This window comes from Ursus americanus, chromosome 24 (assembly GCF_024610735.1).
Source record: "Ursus americanus isolate L20-20 chromosome 24, mUrsAme1.1.p, whole genome shotgun sequence".
NCBI classification, from domain to species: domain Eukaryota; kingdom Metazoa; phylum Chordata; class Mammalia; order Carnivora; family Ursidae; genus Ursus; species Ursus americanus.
The window spans coordinates 42,516,923-42,540,264 of record NC_142150.1 but is presented as its reverse complement, the minus strand read 5'-3'; the positions used below and the strand labels follow the sequence as shown (position 1 = coordinate 42,540,264).

Here is a 23,342-nt window from a genome sequence, read left to right as displayed (position 1 = left end):
CTTTCCTGATGGGGAAACTGAGGCACGGATTTGTTTAGGAACTTTGCCCAAGCGTTAGAGCTGAAAAGTGCGGCCGCCCGAGTCCCACCTCGGTGTGTGTGACTCGGGATCCCTGTCCCTCAACAGCCACCAAACTGTTTCCTCCCAGTGGATTGATTGTGCGGCAGAGGGACCCCGGAGGTTGCAGGCACGGAGAAGGCCCTTGGGGTCAGCTGTATGTTGGTGGTGGGCGGGGAAGTGGGAGGTGCTCTTGCAAGGCGTCATGGATGATGTGATGTCCAAGCTGACTTCGAGGAGGCGTAGGGCAGGCCAAGGGCAGACATGTCTAGCATGTGTTTAGAGGTCCTCTTGAGAAGGACGACTGGCCAAGTGTGGGGAGGATCGTGGCAGAGCCCCCCCCCCCACCCCAAAGAACTCTGTGGGTCCTGACTTGCTAGCCACAGGGAGCCACTCAGGCTCAGGCTGAGGGGTGGCACGGTGCAGTAGCTTTGGGAAGATCAGTGGGTGCACTGACGTTAGGCCTGTGCGGAAAGGGGAGGTGACAGATGGCCCTGGGCATGGTGACCAGTGTGTGGATTGCATGTTCTGCAGCCTTACAGGACCATCAGGGCTTGCCCAAAGACGGGACTTGGGAGGTGAGAAGGGGATGTTGAGCCAGGGGCCCTAGGGGTTTAATCTGGTGGCTGAGTGGATGAGGGACCTCCTGAGAGGCCTGAGGGGGGACAGACTGACCCCACCCAAAGGAGGAGACAGGGTGCCTGGAGCTTGGGATCAACAACCTATTTATTATTAAACTCCAGAATGTAATCGTCGCAGTGATCCCTGGAGGTGCTGATTGTGACCGCCTCCGCTGTACAGATAGGGAAACAAGCTCAGGGAGGGCAGGGATTTCTGCCCAGGGCCTAGGCCACTGCAGGTCTACGGCGTGACCTGGACCGGATGCCAGGGCCCCTTCTGCATCCTCCATGGGAAGGGGGATGGCTCAGAGGTGTCCACATCTGCCGGCCTCTGCCAGGGTACCGCGTTGCCTCCCATGCTCCCTCACCTTGCCCTGTCCTAATTGGGGGGGCAGCTGAGTGAGGAGGCTGAGGGCTCACAGAGAGAAGACCCAGGAGGGAGGAGGGCAGGCACTGGTCTGGGCTGTGGTCTTTTCCTCCTCGTGCGTGAGCCCCAGGCCGCATCGGCACTAGCTGCAGGCGGCAGGGCCGGCAGACTCACGGGCGTGCGCCGGGCTCAGAGCAGGGTGCAGCTGCAGCTTCGGGCCTCCATGGCCACCAGCAGCAGCCTCAGGTTGCGAGGCGAGTAGGGCGGGTAGCGGATGGAGTAGATCTTCTCCAGCCCGGGGCGGCGCAGCAGGCAGGCACGGTGGTGGGAGAAGGTGTCGAAGGAGAACTTGCCGTGGTAGCTGCCCATGCCGCTGGCACCTGTATGACAGCGTGGCACACGGCAGTCAGCCCCGCGGTGGCCAGCCAGGAGGGTGTCGGACAGACCTGGGCTCTGCCGGTCACACACAGTAGGACCTCAGTTTCCCCATCTGTAAAATGAGCTAATCATGAGGCAGTGTGGGTAAAGGGCTTAGCCCCGAGTCTGGCACCAGCAACAACTCGGTAATTGTTGGAGACGCCAGGTGCTGGGGCAAGACAGGTCAAGAGTGTGGATTCTGGAATGACTGCTCAGAGTTGAATCCCAGCCCTGAATTAGATCTGTGACCTTAGCAGTTGACTTCACCATGGTCTTCTCTGTGACATCGGACGACAATCCTAGAGCTGTGGGCTTTGGGTGGGTGTTCAGACCCATGGACACAGTATGTGCTGTGTTGAGTCCAAAGTGTCTAGGTAGGGAGGCCGTCGAAGACCAGGCTTTGGCACTGCAAGTCCAGGGGATCCATGATGGGTGGAATTGAGGGTAATGAGGGAGGGCTTCCTGGAGGGAGTGAGGCCCAAGGGATGTAGAGTTGACCAGAGGACGAGGGTGGGTGGGGGCAAGGGGGACCCAGGCTTAGGGGACAACTCAGAGAGCCTTGGAGGTGGGTGCCCTGCAGGGGAGCAGGGAGAGGAGGTGGGAGCAGGACACCATGGCCAGACCAGGAAGGGCCGGGTCTCAGGAAGTGGTGAGTCAGGGCCTTGCTCAGTCCTGTGGGGAGTAGCAGGATGGGATTTGCCCCCAGACAGACTGCCGCACTTCCCTGGAGAAGCGGGGCCGGGACTGGAGACAGGCAGTCAGGTGGGCTAGGTTGGGGCTCCAGTAAGAGGCCAGCAGTGGGGCCCAGTCCTGGGGGCCCACAGAGCCTGAATGTCCACTCTCAGCGTGCCATGTGCTCCTGTGGCATCAGCTGCCCCCAGGGAGTATCCAGACCCACCCGGACAACTTGCCAGGCCCTGCTGGACAGTGGCCCAGGTGCCTAGTGTGGACATGCGCCAGTCTCTGACTCTCCCATGCCACTGAGGAGGAGGCGGGATCAGAGAGGGACGTGGCTACCCCAGATCACACAGCCATTGGGCTCACGGGGACCAGCCCTGAGGTTTCCTGCCTCGGAGGCCAGGACTCGGCAGCGGTCATGGAGGCTGCTGGGGCCAGAAATCTCCACTCCCCTGGCTTCCCTTGGGCCGGGAACAGCCCCTGTCTCCTGGGGGTGGGGGGGTCACACACCAAGTGCTGGACTGAGGGGACACAGGAAGGGTTCCAGGGGCAGTTCGTAGCCTCCCCCTGGAGTAAAGGGAGCACGTGAGGCCGCCCCGTGTGCGCTGGTGGGCAGACTCGAGGCCGTGCCTTTGGTGAGAAAAGCAGTGGCCGCCCAGGGACAGGGACCACAGTGGTGCCAAAAACCCCAAATGGCATCCCTGTGGGTCCACCTCCACGTGCACACGCAGGGACAGGTCTGGAAGGTTTCTGCGGGATGGAGGTGTTGGGGTGCCCTCAGGCCAGTAACAGCAAGACAAGGCAGGGCTCTGCCGGCACCTACCCACTCCTCCGAAAGGCAGGCTGGGAAGGGTCATGTGCATGAAACCGTCGTTCCCGCAGAAGCCCCCGCTGCTGGTCTGGGCCAGCACTCGCTTGACCACCTGTTTGGCGGGGGAGAGAGCAGCCATGAGGCCTTGTGGCCGGGCAGCAGGAGGCCAGCCAGCCAGCCCGCGGGGCCCCAGGAAGAGTCCAGCCGCCCTGGGAGCTGCAGGACTGGTGTCACAGGTGGGGGGTGTGGTGTAGCAGCTTGCCACTGATCCCCCAACTCCGGACGTCTTTCCTGGTGTTTCCCGAGCAGCTGCTCGAGCGTGGCCCGTGCGAGGTGCTGGGGACACAGACTCAGGGCCAAGAGGGACGCAGGAAGCCCAGCGGTCGCCTGGGGACCTGAAGAGTTCAGGGTGAAATGCCAGGTAGTCAGGGAAGCGACCCAGGGGAGGGATGTGATGTGCCTGCCGCCTCTCAGGGGAAGGGGGCCCCCCAGGCAGAGTGAAGGGCACGTGCAGAGACCCAGGTGTGCGGCCCAGGGACGGCATTTAGATGGGGTGATGCAGCCAGATTTGTATTTTAGAAACATGAATGTGGCCCTTGCTTGACTTAAAGAAGACCTTTTCTCTTTAACCTACAGGTTTATTGAAAGAATGAGAGGGGGAAAGATGAGTAAACACTCGGTAGTCATTGCCAGAAACCTCCGCTATATTTGGGTACGACATGTGATCCTGAGCTAACGGGCCTGTCTGCACGTGGGTAGAGGGAACCGCCCGTCAGGGGGCTCAGAAGTCACATGGAGGCCGGTAATAACAGTGACAGAAGAGGGAGCAGGAGTGTCACCGTGTTTCTCGGGGGTGGCCATGTGTCATAGGTGTGACTTTGTGTCCCCCCGGGCCAGTCAGTGCTGGGCATTCAGAAAAGCTTGGAAGTCACAATGCCAGATGACCCCCTTCCAAAAAACCCAGGTTGCAAAGTTTCTGAAGTTAATATTATCCAGATAGAACAAGGTTCCCTGGAGGAACGGCTGACTCGGGCTGGGCCAGGGAAACACGGGATGAGCCGAAGCATCTCGTGAACCCTGAAAGGAAAGAAGTGGTTTGGAAAACAAAAGGATGGGGGGGCTGCTGAGGGACACAGCAGCCCCCAGTGCCCAAAGAGCGACAACCTGAGCAAGGACACAAGGCGCTGCTGCGTTGTAACCCGGAGAAGCAAGCAGATGCACACGGGTCCGTGCTGATAGAACTGACTCAAGAGCCAAATCTTTCTTACAGATTCCAGGGGACCTAAGTAGGTGTCCCCCTTCTTCGGCAGGTGGCGCTCAGTCACGCCCCTTCCACGGAAGGTGGGCTGGACTTAGCGACTTGCTCCCATAGAAGAGGAAGGTCTTGCGGTGACACCCTTGGCAGGCAGGGCCTCGGCCTCAGCAGTGATGTGTGGATCTCCATCGCTGAGAGGAGGTCGAGGCCAGCCCTCGCCTCCGTGGTATTCTTTCACGAGACAAATAGCAGACCACTGAGGTTGGGGACATTCTGCAAGGGACCCTGTCAGCACCCCCAAGCTGAGAGGTGGTCACAGCCCAGAGGAGCCATGACAGCTAAATGCAATTTGGGGCCCTAGCTGGGCTCCTGGGGCTGAAAGAAAAATGCAAAATCCAACTCAAATTTGGAGTGTGGTTAACAGTAATGGACCAACCACTGTTTCTTAGTTTTGAGGGACAAAAGGGCCCTTGAATGGGGGAAGCTGGTATCGGGGTATATTGGGACTCCCTGGACTATCTTTGTCTTCTGTAAAGCTAAAATTATTCCAAAATAAAAAGTTTCTTAAAAACATACTGCCTGGACGCCTGGGTGGCTCAGTCGGTGAAGCGTCTGCCTTCGGCTCAGGTCATGATCCCAGGGTCCTGGGATTGAGTCCCGCATCATACTCCCTGCTCAGCGGGGAGTCTGCCTCTCCCTCTCTCTCTGCCCCTCCCCCTTGCTCATGCTCTCTGTCTCTTCAAATAAATACATAAAATCTTAAAAACAAACCCACACTTTTTCCAATCTGCGAGGGATCTCATGAGAGCTGGGTGGGAGAGGAAGGTGTGCCCTGCGCTGTCGCTGCCTGCCCTGTGCCCTTGAGGCTCCCAGGATGCCCCAGGGCCTGAGCAGGGCAGGGGGCTGGGATTCATTGTCCCTCCTGCGTGTTCTGGCCCTTTATTCTCCCCTGGTCATTCCACTCTGTTCTGTGTGTGCCTTCTACGAGCCAGGCACCGGAAGGGGACATTTGACCACCAGCCGAGATGGTGACGAAGATGGGGGAGGGGGCTGCTGCTGGAGCAGGGACATGAACCCTGGAGACTGTGGCTTAGGTTGGAGGACAGAGGAGGCCCGGCTGCTTCAGGGAGAAAGGACAGTGACAGAACCAAGAGTGCCCCCATCCCAGAATTCCTGTGACTAGTCCAGAGAAGCAGGACCCCCAACCCTCTCTCCAGGCCCCTTGGTCTACACCAGTCCTGGAGCCACCTCCCCTTCTGCTGTCACTACTCCACCATCCACTGCTGGCCCCTGCCCCCACCTCTGTCCAGCCCCCACTCAGCCCTGCCCCAGCCCCCTCACCTGGTTGCTGTTGGAGAAAGCATACAGGGCCAGGGGCTTCTCCCGACGGTTGATGAAGTCGATGGCCTCGTCCAGGCTCCTCACGTTCACGATGGGCAGGATGGGGCCGAAGATCTCCTCCTGCATCACCGGCTCCGTCTCCCGCACGTCCACCAGCACCGTGGGGGCTGCGGGCACAGGGGACGGCTCAGCCCTGGGACGGGGGCTCGGGCAGGGCTCAGGGGCCTTCTGGGGAAGAGAGCGGCCCCGCGGCCCCCCAGTAAGGACGGTGAGGGGTTCTCCAGCCCCGATGTGGGCTGAGGTGGAGCAGAGGTCAGGGAGGCGGGGGCCCAGGCTGGGCTGGGTGGTGCGGCTCTGGGAGCCGCGGGGCGGGGCGGGGCGGGGCGGCGAGGTCCCAGGGGCGGGGCGAGGAGGCGCCGGGTGCTGGGCCCAGGCTCGCGGCCCAGGCGGGCCCACGTCCTGGAAGGGCCTTCGCAGGGCGGCCCCGGAGGCCCCGGTGGCGGCGGCGGCGGCAGCGGCAGGGCCGACTCACCGATGTAGCGCTCGCTCTCGTCGCTCTGGCCGCCGATGGCCACGCGGCCACAGCCCAGCAGGCCCCGCAGCCGCTGGAAGTGCTTCTCGCTGATGATGCGGCCCAGGCTCGGGGAGCTCTGGGGGTCTTCGCCGTAGAAGCGGGTGATGGCGCTCTGCAGGGCGGGCAGCAGCCGCTCCTGCGTGTCCGGGCTGCACAGCACGTAGTCGGGGGCCACGCAGGTCTGGCCGCTGTTGAAGTAGCGGAACCAGGCCACGCGGTTGGCCACGGTCTGGGGGTCGCAGTCGTCGTCCACGTAGCAGGGGTTCTTGCCCCCCAGCTCCAGCGTGACGGGTGTCAGGTGCTTGGCGGCGGCAGCCATGACGATCCTGCCCACTCGGGGGTTCCCTGGTCGTGAAAAGAAACCAGGGGGTGACCCTCAGTCACCTCAGCCAGGTGGGATGGCCTCAGCCTGGGTGCTGGGACCCCTCGAGGGGTTTTCACTCCCTGGCCTGTCCTCTCTAGAGAGGTGGTGGAGTTGGAGGGTGCTAGCCCTCCCCTGGCCCTCCCCTGCCAGTCTCTGCACCAGGACCGTGCTCACGGCCTCCACCAGACCAGCCCCAACAATGCGGGGTCTATGTAAGGGTCTGCACCTGGCTATGTAGTGGTCTGCACTCAGCAGCAAGCCAGGCCCCTGGCTCCCTCTCCTGACCTGCCTCGTTAGAAATCCAGGAACCCCTTGCCCTGCTTCTGATCCCGGCCTCCCCCTGCCCATGACTCCTGCTGGCATGCCACTCTGCACCCCTCCCCACCTCTCCAGTCTTCTCCAGAATCAGCAGAAACTGCTCTGGTCCAAGGCCAGAGTCCAGCTCCAGGGGCTGCCATTTGGGTCTCTCTGACCTAACCTGGCAGCCCTGCCGCCCTCTCCACCTACCCTTCCCTCTGCTCCTGACCCTTGGCTCAAGGGGCCACCTGCTTGTCTCCACCTCTGCTCTAGGTTGATCTCCAGGGTCTCACAGTCCCCTCCATCCCTCTTCCCCCCACCTAAAGTCCCCCGTATCTTAAGATGTTCCTGCCCATGCCTGGCCCAGGGTCCCGCACTGCCATTTCTGCTGGGATGGCCCTCTCTGGCCACCACAGCCTGGGAGCCTGATGTCCCTGCTCTCGCCTCCTCCAGCTTCCCTGCCCTTCCCCCCACCCCACCCCACTCCAGGCCCACCCACGTCTCCTCACCTGTCCATTCCTCCCTCAGGTCCTCCTGTCTTTCAGAACACCTCCTTGTCTGTGAGGCCTTCCTGCGAGGCCCTCCTTGTCTGTTGAAGCCTGCCATGCCTCCCTGCCAGAGTCCCTTCCAAGGGCCCCACCATTCCCGTGCTATTCTCCACTCTCTGTCCCCTGTCCCCTCATTATAATGTGAGCTCCTCCAGGGTGGGAGACTTTGTCTCCTTAGCCCTCGCTTTATCCCAAGGCTTGGATGGTGTCTGGACAGGGCGTGTTCTCTCAGAAAACAGTGAGCAAGTGAAGGGATGCTTCCCCAGGCCAGGTGCTGTGACAAAGGCTTCCACGAGCTCACATGCCCTCAAGACAGACCTGTGACTGTCGTCAGATAAGGAGAGGCCTGGAGAAGTCAGGAGCTAGTGGGAGAGTAGGTTCCGGTCAGTCTGCCGGCCTCTGCGCAGGCTGCCCAGGTTCCTGGCTCCAGTCACGGGGGCCAAGGCCCAAAGCCCACTGAGCTGCCGGGTGGGATGGTGGAAGGTGGGCCGCCCCCTCCCTGGGTCCGCTCATGCTCCTCCAGCCACCAGGAACCTGCAGGACCAGCTGAGGACTCTGCCCACCTGCTTCTAGAACGGGCTCCCTGTCGGCCAAGGTGGGGGCCCGTGGGCCCTGTCCCGGGCTCGTGGAGGCTCTGGGCGGGAAAGGCAGAGACAGCACTGCCCCTGCTCTGACGCGGACAAGGTGCGCAAGGCACGAGGCCAGGGAGCAGGAAGGCTCAGAAGCTGCTGTCTGCCCCGTCTGCTTTCTCTGTCCTCCAGAACCTCGGCCAGGTACCACGGCTCCCGGTCTCCCTGCTCCTTCGCCCTTACAGAAACGCCCTCTGGTCACTTGAAACCAGGTGTCTGGGCCTCATGGGCACATGCCAGAGAGATGGCAGATGACCTCGGAGAACAATTCTAACTGAGGGCCTGGGAGGAGAATCCAGCCTTCCCCAATCCTGGTCCCTGGAGTGACCCTGGCTGGGTGCCACGGCTCTGTTGTTACCTTGGCCTCCAATCCCTCATCTGTCCAGCTCTCCACAAGGCCCCTGGGTCAGTGGGGTCATGTATAAGGTCCCGAGGCCAGTGGGTGGCACATAAGGTCCCAGGGGCACCTGGCACCATGGGAACTTGGCACGGGCAGATGCTGTCATCCATGAGACTGTGACCAGTGAAGGGGCCACCAGAGGGTCCTAGGGGTCAGGGTTGCTGACCGGCTCTAGGAGCACAGAGCAAGCTTGTCCTGGAGCCAGTCTGGCTCCTTCCTGGCTGTCTGTGTGCCTGGGTCCCTGCGGCCTCTCTCAGGGTTGGGGACAAGACCCCTGAGGGGGTGGCTGGGCTCGACCAGCCTCCATGCTGAGCCCTGCAAGCCCCGCCCACAGCGGGCTCCCCAGCCTCACCCGTGAAGAAGATGTAGTCGAACTTGTGCTCCAGCAGCTGCCCGGTCTCCTGGGGCCCTCCCAGCACCACGGCAAAGCAGCTCTGCAAGGCGGGGTGGCAGACGGCACCCTCTGGGACCCCAGCCTGGGGAACTCACAGGGCTGACTGTGTGTGTGGGACTGCCCCCCCCCTTGCCTGGCCTGACCCACAGTTTCCAGGGCTCTAGATGGGCCAGATGGGAACAAGGGGGGAGCAGGGATCTGCCCAGGATCCCCAGCTGAAGCAGCCCAAAGGGCTGGGGTTGGGGGGAGTGGAGACCAGGGCAGCGTGGTCAGGGCTGACCAGAAGGCAGATGGGAGTCCCCGGGGACACGCTCCTCAGAGCACAGCTGTGATCACCGCCCCTCTGTTTCACTCAGAGGGAAGGAGGCGGAGGGGGCAGTGACCTGGCCATGACCACACAACCCAGAGGAGGCAGGATTGAGGTTGGAACTCGGGTCCCTCCCGAGGGGACCCTGCTCAGCTCGGCCCACTCCATGCCCTGCTCACCTGGTCCAGGTATCGGGGCAGCACCTCGGCCAGGATCTTTTCCGTGCTCCTGCTGAACTCCGAGGGCTTCAGCACCACGCAGTTCCCTGCAGGGCATGGCAGGGCGGGGCAGGGCAGGGGGAGCTTTGGGAGAGGGGTGTCCCCTCCCATCTCCATTCAGTCCTTACACCTGCAGGGCAGGTGCCATCCTCACTCTTCTCCCAGGTGAAAATCTGTCTCAGAGAGGTGACTGACAGGCCCAGGGCCCCACCGCCCAGGGATGGTGGGCCAGGGATGGTGGACCAGAGATGGTGGGCCAGGCGGGGGAACCAGCTTTTCTTAGCCACCCGTTGCCAGCTCCCGGCTCACTGGCTCTGTGGGCCACCAGGAGGCCCGAGCGGGGGCAGCGGGCAGCGGGAGGGTGGGAACCGCTCTCACCTGCAGCAAGGGCGCCCACTAGGGGCACCAGGGTCAGGTTCAGGGGGTAGTTCCAGGGGGCGATGATGAGCACCAGGCCGAAGGGCTCCTTCCGGATGAAGGCCGAGTCCAGCTGTGTGGCCTGGGCCCGGGGCCAGCGTGGTGGTGAGTGGTGGGGCCTCGAGACTCCCAGCCCCTCCGCGCCACTCGCACCTGGCGGGGCGCCCGCGCGCCCTCACCCCCCCACCCTCCCCCGGGGCCTGCTCACCAGGTTCTTGGGCACTTTCTCATCCTTCATCCAGGACCTCAGGTTCCTGAGGGCCAAGTCAATCTCGTTCTGGCTGATTCTGATCTCAGACACCTCCGCCTCGAAGGCCGACTGCAGGGGGGAGACAGGGGCAGGGTTCGGGCTGGGGGGCCCCGGGGGGCATGTGACATCTTAGTTGCTCCTTCATTCATTCACTCCTTGTTCAGTGAGTGCTTCCAGCGCTCAGGAGCCCTTCCTGTGCCGGGAATGCAGCCGTGACCGAGAGCACGGAGAGCCTGCCCCGCAGAGCTGACGTCGTGGGGGGACAGTCACCAGAGTGACACAGGGGGAGGGAGACAGAGACTGCTGGAGTGTGTGCGTTCGCACATGTGTGTGCATGCGTGTGTGTGCGTGCATGAATGCATGAGTGTGTGCGCCTGTGTATGCGTGTGTGTGTTTGCTTTGCTTTATACAAGATTATCAGTGGCGGCCTTTGGGATGAGGTGACTTCTGAGCAGCAAGGATCAGGAGGAAGGGAGCCCATGGATACCTGGAGGCAGAATATTCCAGGCAAAGGGCATAGTGCGTGCAAAGGCTCTGAGGTGGGTGCAGGCTTGCTGTGTTCCTGGTTAGCAAGGAGCAGAGTGGGTAAGGTGATGGCAGCAGGCAGCATGGGTGAGGACTGTCGAGCAGAGCACTCTGGTTTCATAAGGGCGAAAACAGATGATTCCAGAAACAGCTGATGAGGAAGCCTGGGCCTCACCTGTCTACAGTCCCGGGGCATCATGGTTAAGAGCAGGTCTGGGGACACCGAGAGATGGTGCAGGCATCACCGGGAAGCTACACCCTCAAGATAAGTCCTTGTGGCCATAATTTGCTGTCCCCAAGGGATGACCCTGGATGCCGTGAGGCACTGGTCTCAAAGTCCTTGGCTGCTCTGGGGACAGGGCAGACACTTGGCGGGGTGCCTGTGAGACAGGAGGGTCCCAAGGAAGCTACTGAGGGACCCCTAGCTGGCACCAGGGTGTCTATCGTGACGTGGGTGGGGCCAGCAGGCCCCTTGGAAGGGCGAGACCTCTCCAGTTGGCAAAGAGCCATAGGCCTGGCCCTGAGGAGTTTCAGGTGTTCAGGGGCCGGTGGAACACAGGGGGTGGGTCTGGACACTGTGGCCTTGGTGGCAAGTGCAGAGGACATTTTGTCCAGAGAAGAACCCCCTGGACAGCTGTCCTGGGGCAGGAGCAGCCAAGCAGTGGGGCCCTGTCGGCTGAGGGGGTGGGAGGCTGCCCGTAAGCAAATGCATTGCCGTGGCTGCTGCTGGAATTGGGAGGAGCCGAGCCCTCAGGCCTGTGGGCTTGGAGAGAGGCCAATGACGACGAAAACTTTTCTTAGTGAAACTGAATTCATCCATGGCCTACGAGGCGCTACATGGCGTGACCTGCCTCCCTGGACCTCATCTTGTGTATATCTCTGCGTCTCTCACTCCCCTGCAGGTATGCTGGCCTCTCTGCTGCTCCTCAAGCACAAAGGCCGCTTGCCTCAGGGCCTTTGCACATGCTGTGCCCCCTGCCATTTCCTCCAATGTTCTCCCTCCTGCAGGTCTCTGCTCAAATGCCATCTCCTCAGAGAAACCGCCCCTGCCTACCACATACAAAACCTGCACCTGGTCCTCCCTCTTGCCCCTTTCACACTGGAAGTGTCTCTCCGTGGCCCTTGAAACCATTCAGCGTGTTATACAATTAGCTCTTTATTGTTGTGGCGTGCCTCTCTCCAGAAGGCAGCTCCCTGGGCACAGGGACTTTGTTTTACTTTCTGTCGTATCCCCAGAGCCTAGAACAGTAGACCCGGCACATGGCAGGTGCTCAGTAAAATGCTGCGGAGCGGATGAGAAGGGCGTGGATGGACGTGTGCCCAGGAGGCGGTCAGGGCACAGGGAAGGGGTGGGGTTTGCTGGGTGCTTCGTCCCCCCTCAGGGAGGATGCTGCAGTCCCCATCCTGCGTGGGGTCCACCCCCCTCGCGCCCCGCCCCGCTTCCCCAGCCCCCCCAGCCCCCCCCCCCCCACCTTGTGCAAGTCCTGCGCCAGCGCCTCCTGCAGAAGCTGCTTGTTCTCCTGCAGGAAGCGCCTCAGGCCCTTGAGCTGCATGGCCCGGAACTCGGCAGGTCTGGTCCGCCCCGAGCTGAAGGCCTCCCGCAGCCGCCGCAGGGTGTCCGAGAAGGGGTCCATCCTGCAGGGAGGGGGCGGTGTGGGCTGGGGCTCCCCACCTTCACGGGCAGTCTCCCCGCGCCCCTGGCTGTACCTCCATGGGCTCCCCGAGGCTCCTACAAGGACTCACGGTAACCCCAGAGGGCCGGGGCTGCCCCCTCCCCCCTCCCCACACGGACCCACAGCCCCTTCCCCTTGGCCGGTGGGCAGGAGAGCCCTGGACCTTGAAGGGGGCGCAAGACAGGGCACGGGCTCGGGAACAGCTACCCCGCAGCCCCTAAGGGTAGGCAGGCAGCCAGGGGACCTCGCTTCTTCCTACCACACAGAAATTAGCCCCAAGCCATGGCGCCCGTCCCACTAGAGTGCTCCTCCTGGAGATGGGGCAGCCCTCCTCCCTGCCAGGCCTGCGTGGAGTACCCAGGAAGAGTTTGATTAGTAGAGGACAGTCCTCCAACGGCCACCGTGGCCCCCCCTGGGGACAATCCAGACACAGAATACACTGTGCCTCCTGCCCCTGTCCTGGGGGCACGGCCTGGGGAAGCCGGGCTGGCTGGTGGCGGCTCAGGGAGCTGGGTGACCTGGGCGGTGGCCTCCGCTGTCTACGTCGCTGTCACCAGCCCCAGTGTTGGAGGAGCAGGGAACAGTGGGGGGCAGGGCAGGAGATCCGGGTGGGGCCCCCACATTCCCCCGGGCCCCCGCCTGTTTACTTGAAGCTCATCAGAGGAGCAGTGTGACGTACTTGCTTCTTGGCCTGGTGCCAAGGACCCGTGGGGACCCTTTCCTCCTGCCCTCTCTGACTCCCTTCCCTTCAGGCCTCAACTTGGTGAACGCCTCCCCTAGGCAGCCCACCCTGATTATTCCCTCACACGGGGAGCAGGTTTCATCCTCTCTCCTACTGGCCCCTCTTTGCCTACCTACTTGAGTTCGGTCTCAGTGGCTCAATCCCCTTATCTGTCAGGGGGGTAAGATAGCGCCCACCAGCTGACAGGCTGTTTTTCAAAGATGAGACCATGCTGTCCAGTTCTGAGCCCAGGGCCGGGCATCAGCGCGGCCAAGGCTACCAGCTGTTGTTAAGTGGCTACCCCACGGCCCTCAGATTTCTGGAGTGATCCATGGCCCTGAGAGCTGAGCCTGCTTCTGCCAATAGGATGGTCTGGCCAGAAGGGCACTCTGTGCTGAGGGCCTGGCTGGATTCCTGGGCATGATGGGGGCCAGGCTGACCCCACAGGCCTCCTGCTCTGGTCAGGAGAAACTGAGCACTTGCCTGGGGGCCTCCAGAGAGGGTGGCAGTGTAGCAGAAAGGGGACATTCTCAGAGCCCCTCTCGGCCCCAGCCTTGCCCCCAGACCCCACCCTCCTTCTTGGAGGAAGGGGCGCTGGCCAGTGTGAGAGCTCGGAGCCGAGAGCCCTACTGGCCCCCAGAGCTGCCATCTGGGCTTGTCTCCCGGCTCGGCCTCCTACTGGTCTTATGACCTTGGGCAGGCCACTCATCTCTCTGCCTCAATTTCCTTGTCTGTAATGTGGGGATGATAATAGCACTTGCCATGGTCCTGAAAAGTAAATGACATAAGGCCCCCTAAAGGGTTGGCCGCTGTGCACATGCCACGGGCCGGAGAAAGGTCAGCTGCGGTTACGATCACTGAGTACCTAACAAGTATTTCTTTCTCTCCACCCGCTGCCACTCCTTGTTCTGTCTTCCCGGCACCTCCGGACCCCTGCTGACGGACGCTGAGAGCAAAGCACACCCACCTCACCTGCCTCCCCAGGGTTCTCTGCCCTTTCATAAGCTATGTGTGCAGAACCCACAAATATGTAAGGCACGTAACTGGAATGGCACACCTCTGGGCGAGGGGAACAGTGAGGTCTGTGGGGGTGCAGGTCTGGACGGAACATTCCAGCAGCCTCTCCTGGCAACACTGAGGCCAACTCACCCAATATTGCCCCCCCCAGGTTGGTCACTGAGGGACAAGGGGTGCCTGTTAGGGGATGGGAAGCTGGGCACCGCCCAGGTGTGCCTAGGAGCCCAGGAGCCCAGGCCACCTCCTGCCTGGGATCTGGGGAAGCCTGGGCCTGTGACCTCACAAAGGACACACAGATGAGGGGCTTCCTGGATCGGCCTGGGCTGGGGTCTTTGAGCCCACCTCCACCCCCCGACCCCGCACCCCCGACCTATGTGTGATACTGTGGAAGCCCGTAAGGATGTGGAGTGACACTTCCTGTGCCTGCGTGACTCGTTTGACCACCATGACAGCCTGCCGAGGGCACCGTCTTGTCCCCGAAAGGAGAGGGACACCTCGGCACAGAGAGGGCAAGGAGGTGGCCCCAGACCACCCAGCTTCTCTACATTGGAAATCGGGATGCAGAGGAATCCGGAGGAACAGAGGGCTGCCCACCCCCCACTCTTCATCCCCCTATGTGGCAGCCTGACCCCTGGGGAGAGAGGACACCTCTGGGGCTGGCCCGAGCTGCAGACACAGGGCCCGTGGGCCAGGGCGCGTGGCTGGACTCGGGCGGTGCCCTCGCTGGTTGTACCCTGCTCTCTGCCTCTGTCTCCTCACTATTTCACCCTGCTTCCCCTCGTGCCCTCCTCGGGCTGAGTGCTGAGGTCCCAGGGGCTGGCGGGCCCAGGGGTCCCCCGCCTGCTTAGGGGGCCCCAGCTTCAACCACCTGCTGCACTTGGGGGAGTTGCTAAGTCAGCAGAAGAAGACAAGGGACAGGCCTCTTTCCCTTGGCTTGGAGGCCAGGGGAGGACAGGCCACATCCCCTCAAGGCCTGGCCCTGGGGACTCGAATCATCATAACGAGCAGGTGCTGGCCGCATGTGCCCGCAGGCACCTGACGTGGCCAGCGTGGGTGTCCGCACGGCGCCCCTGGGGGCAGCCGAGGCCCAGACAGGCCGCATGGCGTCAGGGAGGGGTGAGTCAGCTGGGCACGCAGGTCGGCTGGCTCCAGAGCATCACTGGGAATCTGCTACCCCGACCCCAGCCTTGTACGGGGGCCAGTCCTGCTGATGAGCTCTCCGGGCCACAGGCCCTGCCCTTCTCCCCACCCAGCCTCCGCACACTCTGTCCTTCTCTCCGTCTCGGCTTCCTGAGCTGTCCCGGACGCTTCCTAAGAGAACCCCCCCCGCCACCTTTTTTAAAAGTAGGCTCCATATCCAGCGTGGAGCCCAGCGTGGGGCTTGAACTCACAACCCTGAGATCAGGACCCGCGCTGAGATCAAGAATTGGATGCTTAACTGAGTCCCCCAGGCACCTCCCTAAAAGCCCCCTTTTGCTACAGTGTCAGGGCCCAGTGATCTGGGGGCGAATCCCGGCAGCCCTGTTTGTGAGCTAGGAGTCCTTGGGCGGGTTGCTCAGCTCCCCTGTGGCTCCCCTTCCCCATCTGGGAAGTGGGGATGGTGCCTGTGGCTGCCGCAGGGCGCTGCTGGGAGAAGTCAGGTGCGCAGGGCTGTGTGCGGCCTGAGCCCTTACGGCCTGAGCCCTGTGAGTGCTTGGTGACGATGGCCCTGAAGGAGCATTATTCAGACAGACCGCAAAAGACAGCTGCGCCAAGGGGGCTTCAGGGAGGAGACCCTGGGGTAGAGCCCAGCGTGGGCACCAGGGAGGCAAGGACATCAGCCCGAGACCCACGTGGGGGCAGGGATATGGAGCTGGCCAGGGTGACGAGACAAACATGGGGCTCTGAGGGTCTGGGGGACCTCAATCAGGCTGTCAGGGGTGGAGGGCACAGGGCCGGCCTTGATGACCCCACAGGTCCTGATACCCCAGGGTCTCCAATCTGTTCTCCCCCTGGAACCTGAACCTGGCTTTTCAGGGGCTCTCCAGAAGCTCTGGCAGAGTCCCCTCCCTACAATGGGGGCTGGGGAACTGGGGATCAACCCTTGGACTGTGGGCTGAGCCAACACCGGCCCCACCCCACAGAGAGTCCCCCAATGCTGAGTCCCTCTGACGATCAGTGCCTCCTCCAGGCAGGGCAGTCTGGCTAGTCCCTCCTTCCCGGACCCTGGCAGAGCCTGCTCCCAAGAATGGGATGTCCCAGAGTCATGGGTACCCCGGTCCCAGCACCGGGCTCGCCCAGCAGTGCCCAGAAACTATGCCTTGCCAGATGGATGCTTGCCCCACCCCCCAGCCCCCGCCAGGGATGGGGGTGCATTCCCTCCTGGGGCAGCCGGGTCCAGAGCTGGGGCCCTCAGTCCCCCGAAAAGATGTGCTGTAACCCCAGTGAGAGGAAGACGGCGGACAAAATGAGGGTGGCTGCCGGCCACCAGCCTCAGGAGCCCCAGAGCCTCTCAGCCCCTCCCTCTCCGGCTCTTAGGTCCGGGCAGAGGGAAGCGCCTTCCTCCTTCCCTTTTCTCCCCAGCAGGCAGAGGAGCTCCGCAAAGACAAAGCCAGCCTGTGTGAGCGGCCACCAGCGGCCAGGCAGCCCTCAGCCTGGTGTCCCCGAGCAAGCCTACCAGCCAGGTCGCGGGCCCTGACTGCTGTCTGCTGTATCCCCGCCTCCCCGGGACAGCGTACCTGAGGCCCTGCCAAGCTGCCCTTCCTGCTGGCGGTCCCTGCTCTGCCCCGCTGCCCTGTCGCGGTAGGAGTCGTTATGAAACGTCCAAGGCTGGGCGGGCCCCTGGGGCGGGGCTGCCCTGGCCGGGCGCCTGACCTCGGCGCTGGGCCGGCTGGAAGCTGCAGGCGGAGACTTCATTACCTCTCTCAGGGGCCTCTGGATCTTCTCCTGGACCACAGAGAAGGAGCCCGGGCCCAGAGAAGGCCAGCACGAGTCCAGGGCCACACAGCAGGTCTTCAGGGAGCTCTGAGCGGAGGGGTCCAGCCCAAGGTCTCACCAGACCCAGGCGCAGCTGGAGGAGGAGGAGAGCCCGCGGCAGTGGTCCTGGGAACTAAGGTGTGGGTGGGTTCAGGTAGCCTGGAATAGCGGGGAAAGCCCTGCCCCCATCCCACCGCACCCCTCCCGCCCCCGTGAGCCTTGGTTTTCCAGACACAAAATGAAGGGATCAGATCCAAAGACAGCAGGACAGCGTCAGGGCCCACGCGCACCGACCCCGTTCCCTAGCTCTCCCCGCATCCGTGTCCAGTGCCACCTCATCCAGCACCCCTCTCAGAACATGTCACCCTGGAACGTGACATCTCCCAACGAGAAAACAGCCCCAGAGAGCGGACCGGACTTGGCCACACAGGGCATGAACGGCAGGGCTGGGAGCCACACTGGAAGATTGTCGCTCAGGAGCGGAGGGGCCATGTCCATCCCCAGAGGTCCCCTCCCACCTCCCAGGGCAGCGCCCCACCCTCTGCCCTCTAGGACAGCTGTCACAAGTGTCACCATGGCGGTTCCTATGGTCTTACTCCTCCGGTGTCTGAGCTGTGCCAAGGGGGCCTGTCCTCTGTCCTCCCGCCGCCCCCACCCCAAGCACACCTGTCGGAGCCAGCACAAAGGGGGATGGTTCCCGCGCAGCTGCTGGTGTCAGACAGGCGGGTGATTAGGTTACATGTGTGGGGGCAGGAGCATCCTTTGTGCCATCGCCCCGCGCCTGCCACCCTGGGCCCACCACTGCCCTTCTGTCTTGGATCCCTGGGTGTCTGCCTGGTATCCTGGCCTGGGGCCTCTGGGCCGACCCGGCACCTGGAAGATGCTTCTCACCGCCCCGGCCCGCCTGGCTCCCCCTGCCTACCTGGGGGACAGGAGAGGTCTCCGGGCCCACACCGGCTCTGGTTGCCCTGGAGGCTTCAGCCAGCTGGGACAGGGGAAGGGGCTGCAGAGGCCCCCGTCCTCTGCATGGGATGGAGCCCCCAGCCGCTGCCTGTCACGTGGCTCAGCATGTGACAGCCCTGCCCTGCTGTCTGGAGCTGAGCCAGGCAACGGCAGTGGCAGAGCCGGCACCAGGCGGGGCTGGGCTGGGGCTGAGTCTGACAGCCCTTAGTCAGGAATCAGGCCCAGAGAGGGGCAGCCGCTGGTCTAAGGCTACACAGCAAATCAGGAACCCACCTGGGGAGGTAGTGGTGGGTGAGATGGGTGTTTCGAGATCCTGAAGGGACCCTTCCTGGCCAAGAATCACCTTGCAGGACCACCCGGGAACTTGTCATGAACGCGGGAACAGCCTGGGACATCTCCAAGGAGGCCTGGCCTCCTGGCAAAGGGGTCCTAACCTGGCCTGGCAGTGAAGCTCCCCCAGCCTGAGGGGGCATTGCCCCTTGGGGAGGAATAGTTACTCTCCCCCTCTCCGGGTTGGAGGCCTCTACTGATCCTCGAAGGTCCAGGGGCTCAGTGTGGTCTGGAGCTCATGTCCCTGTTGTAGAGAGCTCAAGATAAGTGGGGAGAGGTCTGTGTGGGGTACCACCGGGAGGCACACTTAGAGCCGGCACTGATGGGCGACGGGTTCTGCCAAGGACCCAGGTTGGCCAGGTGGGGTGCACTTTGGGGGAGCACAGAGGTTAAAAGAGGGGACACAGAGGCCTCGCTCCCCCACATTTGCCTCAGCCCTGTGCTTTGGCAAGTCCTCCGGGTTTTAGTTTGGAAGTTGGGATGAACTGACCATTACCGTCACCTTCTGCCTCCTTCTCCAGGGTAGAGAGGTGGGGGAGGGTGGGCTGGTCATGGGTTATGGCATCAGGCAGGCTCATTAATTCACTCATTCGTTCATTTCTTCCCTCCCTCAGATAGCTGGTGAGCCTGGCTCACGGGGCCTCAGACCTGCCAGGACCATCTCACCACCTTGCCTGCTGACAGAGCCTCAAACCAGGCCCCTCCGCCCACCTGCCAAGAGGCCTTGAGCAGGTCGTGGCCCCTCTCCTGGTCTTCTTCACTTCCCCCCTTGTGAAACGGGGCTGACTCTGCCTTCTCACAGGCTGCTGCAAAGGAGAAATAGGAGTGCATTTGGAATCATCCGGTATACAGTAGGTGCTCAATAGGCACGTATGCCTTTCTGCCCTTTTCCTGCCCTCCCGAGGGAGTGGCCACCCTGGCCTTGTCCCCGAGGCCCTGCCCCCAGCTTTCTTCCTTGTCTTTTGCCTAAGAGGCGAGCCCACCCCAGCTCTTCTCCCCCTCACCGCCTCCAGTCTCCCCTCAGAGACCAGCAGGACCCACCGTAGGCACACAGTTCGAGGCCGCTGGCACTCGGGGCACGGCCGGCACGTACTCAGCGCACCTCGACTAAGCACCCAGGGTGTGCTAAGCACCGTGCCAGGCACTCCACACAGATCCTCATGGAAGTCTCAGACACTGCGGTCCCAGCTCGCGGGAGAGACAACAGCTCAGAGACGCGCAGTGACCGGGGCAGGCACACACAGGAAGAGTGACAGAGGGGGATTCTAGCCCAGCCAGGCCCACAGTGTTTCCGGGGCACCCTGAGCCCTGGCTTAGGAGCCCACGGGGTCACCCTCACTCCCGGGAGCCTCATCACTCGGCTGAAAGCAGCAGGCACTGTTTCTTGGGCATTTGCTCTGTCAGGCACCGGCCGGGTTCTTGGCACAACTCCGCTTGGGGACCTCCCAACAGCCTGTGATGAGTGTCATCCCCAAGGCTTTTAGTTTAAAAAATGGCAAAGAGTCAACTCCATGCCGGGGAAGCGGCGTCAGGTGAATGAGTGGCCCAGCGAGGCCCTCTCTGGGACGCAGTGTGGAGTCACGCTTCGGTTGCCCCACACGCCCCTGGAGATGATTCGCGGCATCCAAATTGGGAGCAATATTTCTTTCTTCTGATTGCTTTTCTGTAAAGAACATCCTAGTATATCATCATGAGAACAAAAAAATCAAACCTATTAGAGAGAAAATAATTCGAAAACTGTTGCGGGGGGGTGGGGGGATATGGCTACTCCTCCCTGGGGACTCGACAGTGAGTGAGTGCCGTGAGGCCTGGATGGGGTGGGAGGGGTGTGCTGCCCTCACTCAGTTCTCGGTCCTGTAGGCCATGGTGGTGGCGTTCATCCGGGTCCCCCCATGCCCGCCTTGGAGGCAGTCCCAGGCCTGAGGGGCGAAGGGAGGAAGTGGTGTCATCAGCCCCCAGAGGGTCAGAGGGACCCAGGAAATGCTGACCCACAATCGGGGCTCTGGGATCCTGGCAGAGCCAAGCTGCTGCCCGCGTGCCTCCTTCTCTCCACCCCCAATCCTCTGCCAGCACCCGAATCTAAGCAGGGAGCCTCTGGCTCCAGTAGTTGAAAGCTCTTGTGTCCAGGAGCAGTTTGCCCAGTCTGCTGAGCCAGACGTAGTTTTGCTGCTAGTGTCTGGGCATGAGCAGATTTGGAGAGCCCTGGTGCCCCAAGTGCCTGCTAACCACTTCCTCTGGCGTCCCCATGCGGGAATGCTAACAAGACCAGAGTTACTCATTACTCAACTTGGGACATTTGTACGTGTGTTTTTCATGTCTTTATTTTTTTAAAAAAAGGAAATGATATTTTTTTCTCATTTAAATGTAAATATATTTCCTTTTTGCTTTTAATAAGGTTAGAATAATATCATTAAGCACTGGGCGCCATAATATCAGGTTTTAAACCAAGCTACCAGGACCTCCCCCTAAAAATGTTCTGAAATGAATTGATCTTAGTAAAGCAATTTAAAGTTAAAAGTCACCAGGGCGCCCGGGTGGCTCAGTCGGTTGAGCATCCAACTCTTGGTTTCAGCTCAGGTCTTGGTCTTGAGGTCGTGAGCCCCGCGTCGGGCTCTCCACTCAGTGCGGAGTCTGCTTGGGATCCTCTCTCCCTCTCCCTCTGCCCCTCCTGCTCGTGCTCTTTCTCTCTCTCAAATAAATACATCTTTAAAAAATAATAAAAGTAAATTAAAAGTCACCCAGACCACAGAAGGAGTCCATGTGTAACAAGGACTTTTTTTTTTTTTTTTTACGAGAGAGCGCGCATGTGTGAGTGCAAGTAGAGGGGGTGGGGCGCGGGGAGGGGCAGAGAGAGAGAGAGGATCTCAAGCAGACCCCACACCCAGCTTGGCACCCCATGCAGGGCTCGATCTCATGACCTCGAGATCATGACCTGAGCCTAAATCAAGAGTCAGACCCTTAACTGACTGAGCTACCCAGGCGTCCTGACAAGGACTTTGATTAAATAATTCTGGGCCCCTAAACTGTACAGTAACCTCCTCTATAGGCCTGAACTGTGACCCAGAGAAAGCCTGCACTCTCATGGAAGTCAGAATCTAAGAAGCGGCCACAGAGCTGCTGGGCAAGACCACGTGTCACACCATGGAAGGTTCTGGGACAGATGGGTGCTGGTATTTTCCTTATGGAGCGCAGACCATGGGCTTCCTGGAACAACGTGTCTGCTCCCCTGTTACCTTCTCTTTGCTTTCTGGTTGTTTCTTAAAACACACTGCTTGATTTCCTCTTGGGGACCTTCTGGTGGGAGATTAAAAAAAAAAAGAAAGAAAGAAACCCAGAGAGTTCTGAGTTGGCCTGAGACATTGGCTGTTCAGCGAACCTTGCCCCTCTCCCCCTGAGCGGAGAAGCCCACCTTAGGGACCTTTACCCTTGGACCACACACACCCACTCAGGGCGTGGAAATGCCTCACACTGTCTGTGAGCTGCTCCCCCTGCCTCACGGGCCCACGACAGACGTGGGCTCTTGGGCCCCAGTTTCAAGAGGCCGCATCTCAGAGCTTCCTGGTCCCTTCTGAAGTCACCCACCTTCCCTCTCTCCGTTCATAAGACTTTTGTGGGCCTGCCCTCTTCCTGATGTAGGGACAGCTGAACACTTCCCGTCTTATCTCTCTCCATAACAACCGTCTGGCCTGGGGTACCTCCTCTCTCGCACCCCAAAGGTGTGCTCCGGCATCCACGAGGCTTCCGTTCCTCCGGCCCCCACCGCCCCGTTTTTAGCCAGTGGAAGTCCTTTTCCGCTTACTGCTCTTTTGTACGTGGGGAGTAGCAGGGTCTGTGCAAGGCGAGGTGCTGGGGTTTCCCACACTAATGCCAGAGAAGACGGGATACCCAGCTGGGGGGATGCCCTGGGGATGCTGCTCCAGGGAGAGAGGGCCCTTCCCCAACCTCTTCCTCCCTGGCTTGTCCTGGGTTCTTGGTCACGGGTGCTGGAGGAGACGTGGCTGCCAGCCCAGTGCACTTGGCTTAGAGGGCCTCAAGGGAAAAAGGGTTTTATAGACCACAGATGCTAGTGTCTACCCAGACGCAAGATGGTTTTAGAAGGGGAAAGGGCTCATTCTTGGCATCCTCCTTACTCTCCTGCAGAGCCTCGGGACCCCCGCCTCCTATTCCCTGCTCCACTGAGCTCACTCCCTGAGGCCATACTGCCCACCTCATGCAGCCATCTTCCCTCCTCCCGGCCACGTCTCCTGCTCAGCCACCGAATTCTGCAGGACTGCATCCTCCTGGGGGCATCAAAGGCCCCCCCCAACCAGCCCCATGACCTCCTGGACCTCTTCATCCCTTCCCACCCTGCGCCACCAGCACACCTGGGACTTGATCATCCCCCAAGGTAATGAACCCCAGCGTCCATTCTCTGACCACAGCCTCCTGGCCTCCTGGCCTCCCAGCCTCCCGGCATCCACTGCCTCCCTGCTGTCCTGTCTCTTCCTGCCCCTAGACCTCGGGCCCCCCTCCCTCCCGCAGCTTTTGTACCTCCTACTTCTGGGCACCTCGGGCACCACTCCACCTGTCTGCTAGCCCCACATCTGCACCTGGGCGTGGTCTGGAGAAAACAGCAGCCGGAAGCCTCTGCAGATCCACGCCCTCCACACCCCCAGCCCCCTGCCTTCCCAGCAACCCTTTTGAGGCGGGTGTATGTCACCCATTCACTCACTTACCCACCCATTCACTAAGTGCTGGCACAGTCTTCTGCGTGAGGGGTACGTGGTGAGCATCTGCCAGGGATGGGGTGGGGTAGGGTGGGGTGGGGTAGGGTGGGGGACGAGACCATTCAATCACAGCAAACCAGGAGGGAAAGAGTCAGAAGTGGGACTGCCAGATCATATGGCAGCTCTACTGTGAGTTTTCTGAGGAAGCCCCAGACTAGTCTCCAAAATGGCCGGCCCAGTTTATCATCTCACCAAGAGTGCACGGGGTCCCTTTTTCTCCACATCCTCGCCAACACCTGTTATCGGTTGTGTTCTGGATTCATAGCCACTTTTCCAGGTGTGGTTTTTATTTGCTTTTCTCCGATTAGTGATGCTATGCACCCCTTCATGGATCGGTTGACCACTGGGATGTCTTCTTTGGGGAAAAAAATGTCTAGTTAGTTCTTCTGCCCGTTTTAAAATCAGAGTGCTTGTTTTTTTGTTGTTGAGTTGTATGAATTCTTTATCG

General features: G+C 61.1%; 1 protein-coding gene and 1 long non-coding RNA gene across 5 annotated transcripts; one reads left to right on the top strand and one right to left on the bottom strand.

Moving 5' to 3' along the window:
• Positions 1-765: 765 nt before the first annotated feature.
• On the bottom strand, positions 766-16,917 carry ALDH3B1 (aldehyde dehydrogenase 3 family member B1). Of its 4 annotated transcripts, none has more exons than XM_045775691.2 (10): positions 16,779-16,917; positions 11,942-12,104; positions 9,903-10,013; positions 9,656-9,776; positions 9,239-9,324; positions 8,711-8,792; positions 6,079-6,465; positions 5,547-5,713; positions 2,963-3,062; positions 766-1,424 (listed from the first exon to the last, which is right to left on the bottom strand). In XM_045775691.2, exons 2-10 carry the CDS (start codon positions 12,101-12,103, stop codon positions 1,234-1,236), a joined length of 1,407 nt encoding a protein of 468 aa, XP_045631647.2. In that variant the 5' UTR covers position 12,104; positions 16,779-16,917; the 3' UTR covers positions 766-1,233. The 4 variants fall into 4 exon arrangements, with proteins under 4 accessions (XP_045631647.2, XP_045631648.2, XP_087711209.1 ...); XM_045775692.2 differs by lacking the exon at positions 16,779-16,917 and adding an exon at positions 16,598-16,695; XM_087855083.1 differs by lacking the exons at positions 2,963-3,062; positions 16,779-16,917 and adding an exon at positions 16,598-16,695.
• On the top strand, positions 16,524-22,891 carry LOC123778396 (uncharacterized). The gene is made up of 4 exons (XR_006775920.2): positions 16,524-16,661; positions 16,788-16,973; positions 18,743-18,979; positions 22,269-22,891. It is a non-coding gene; the product is annotated as an uncharacterized LOC123778396 (long non-coding RNA).
• The last annotated feature ends 451 nt before the right edge of the window (positions 22,892-23,342 follow it).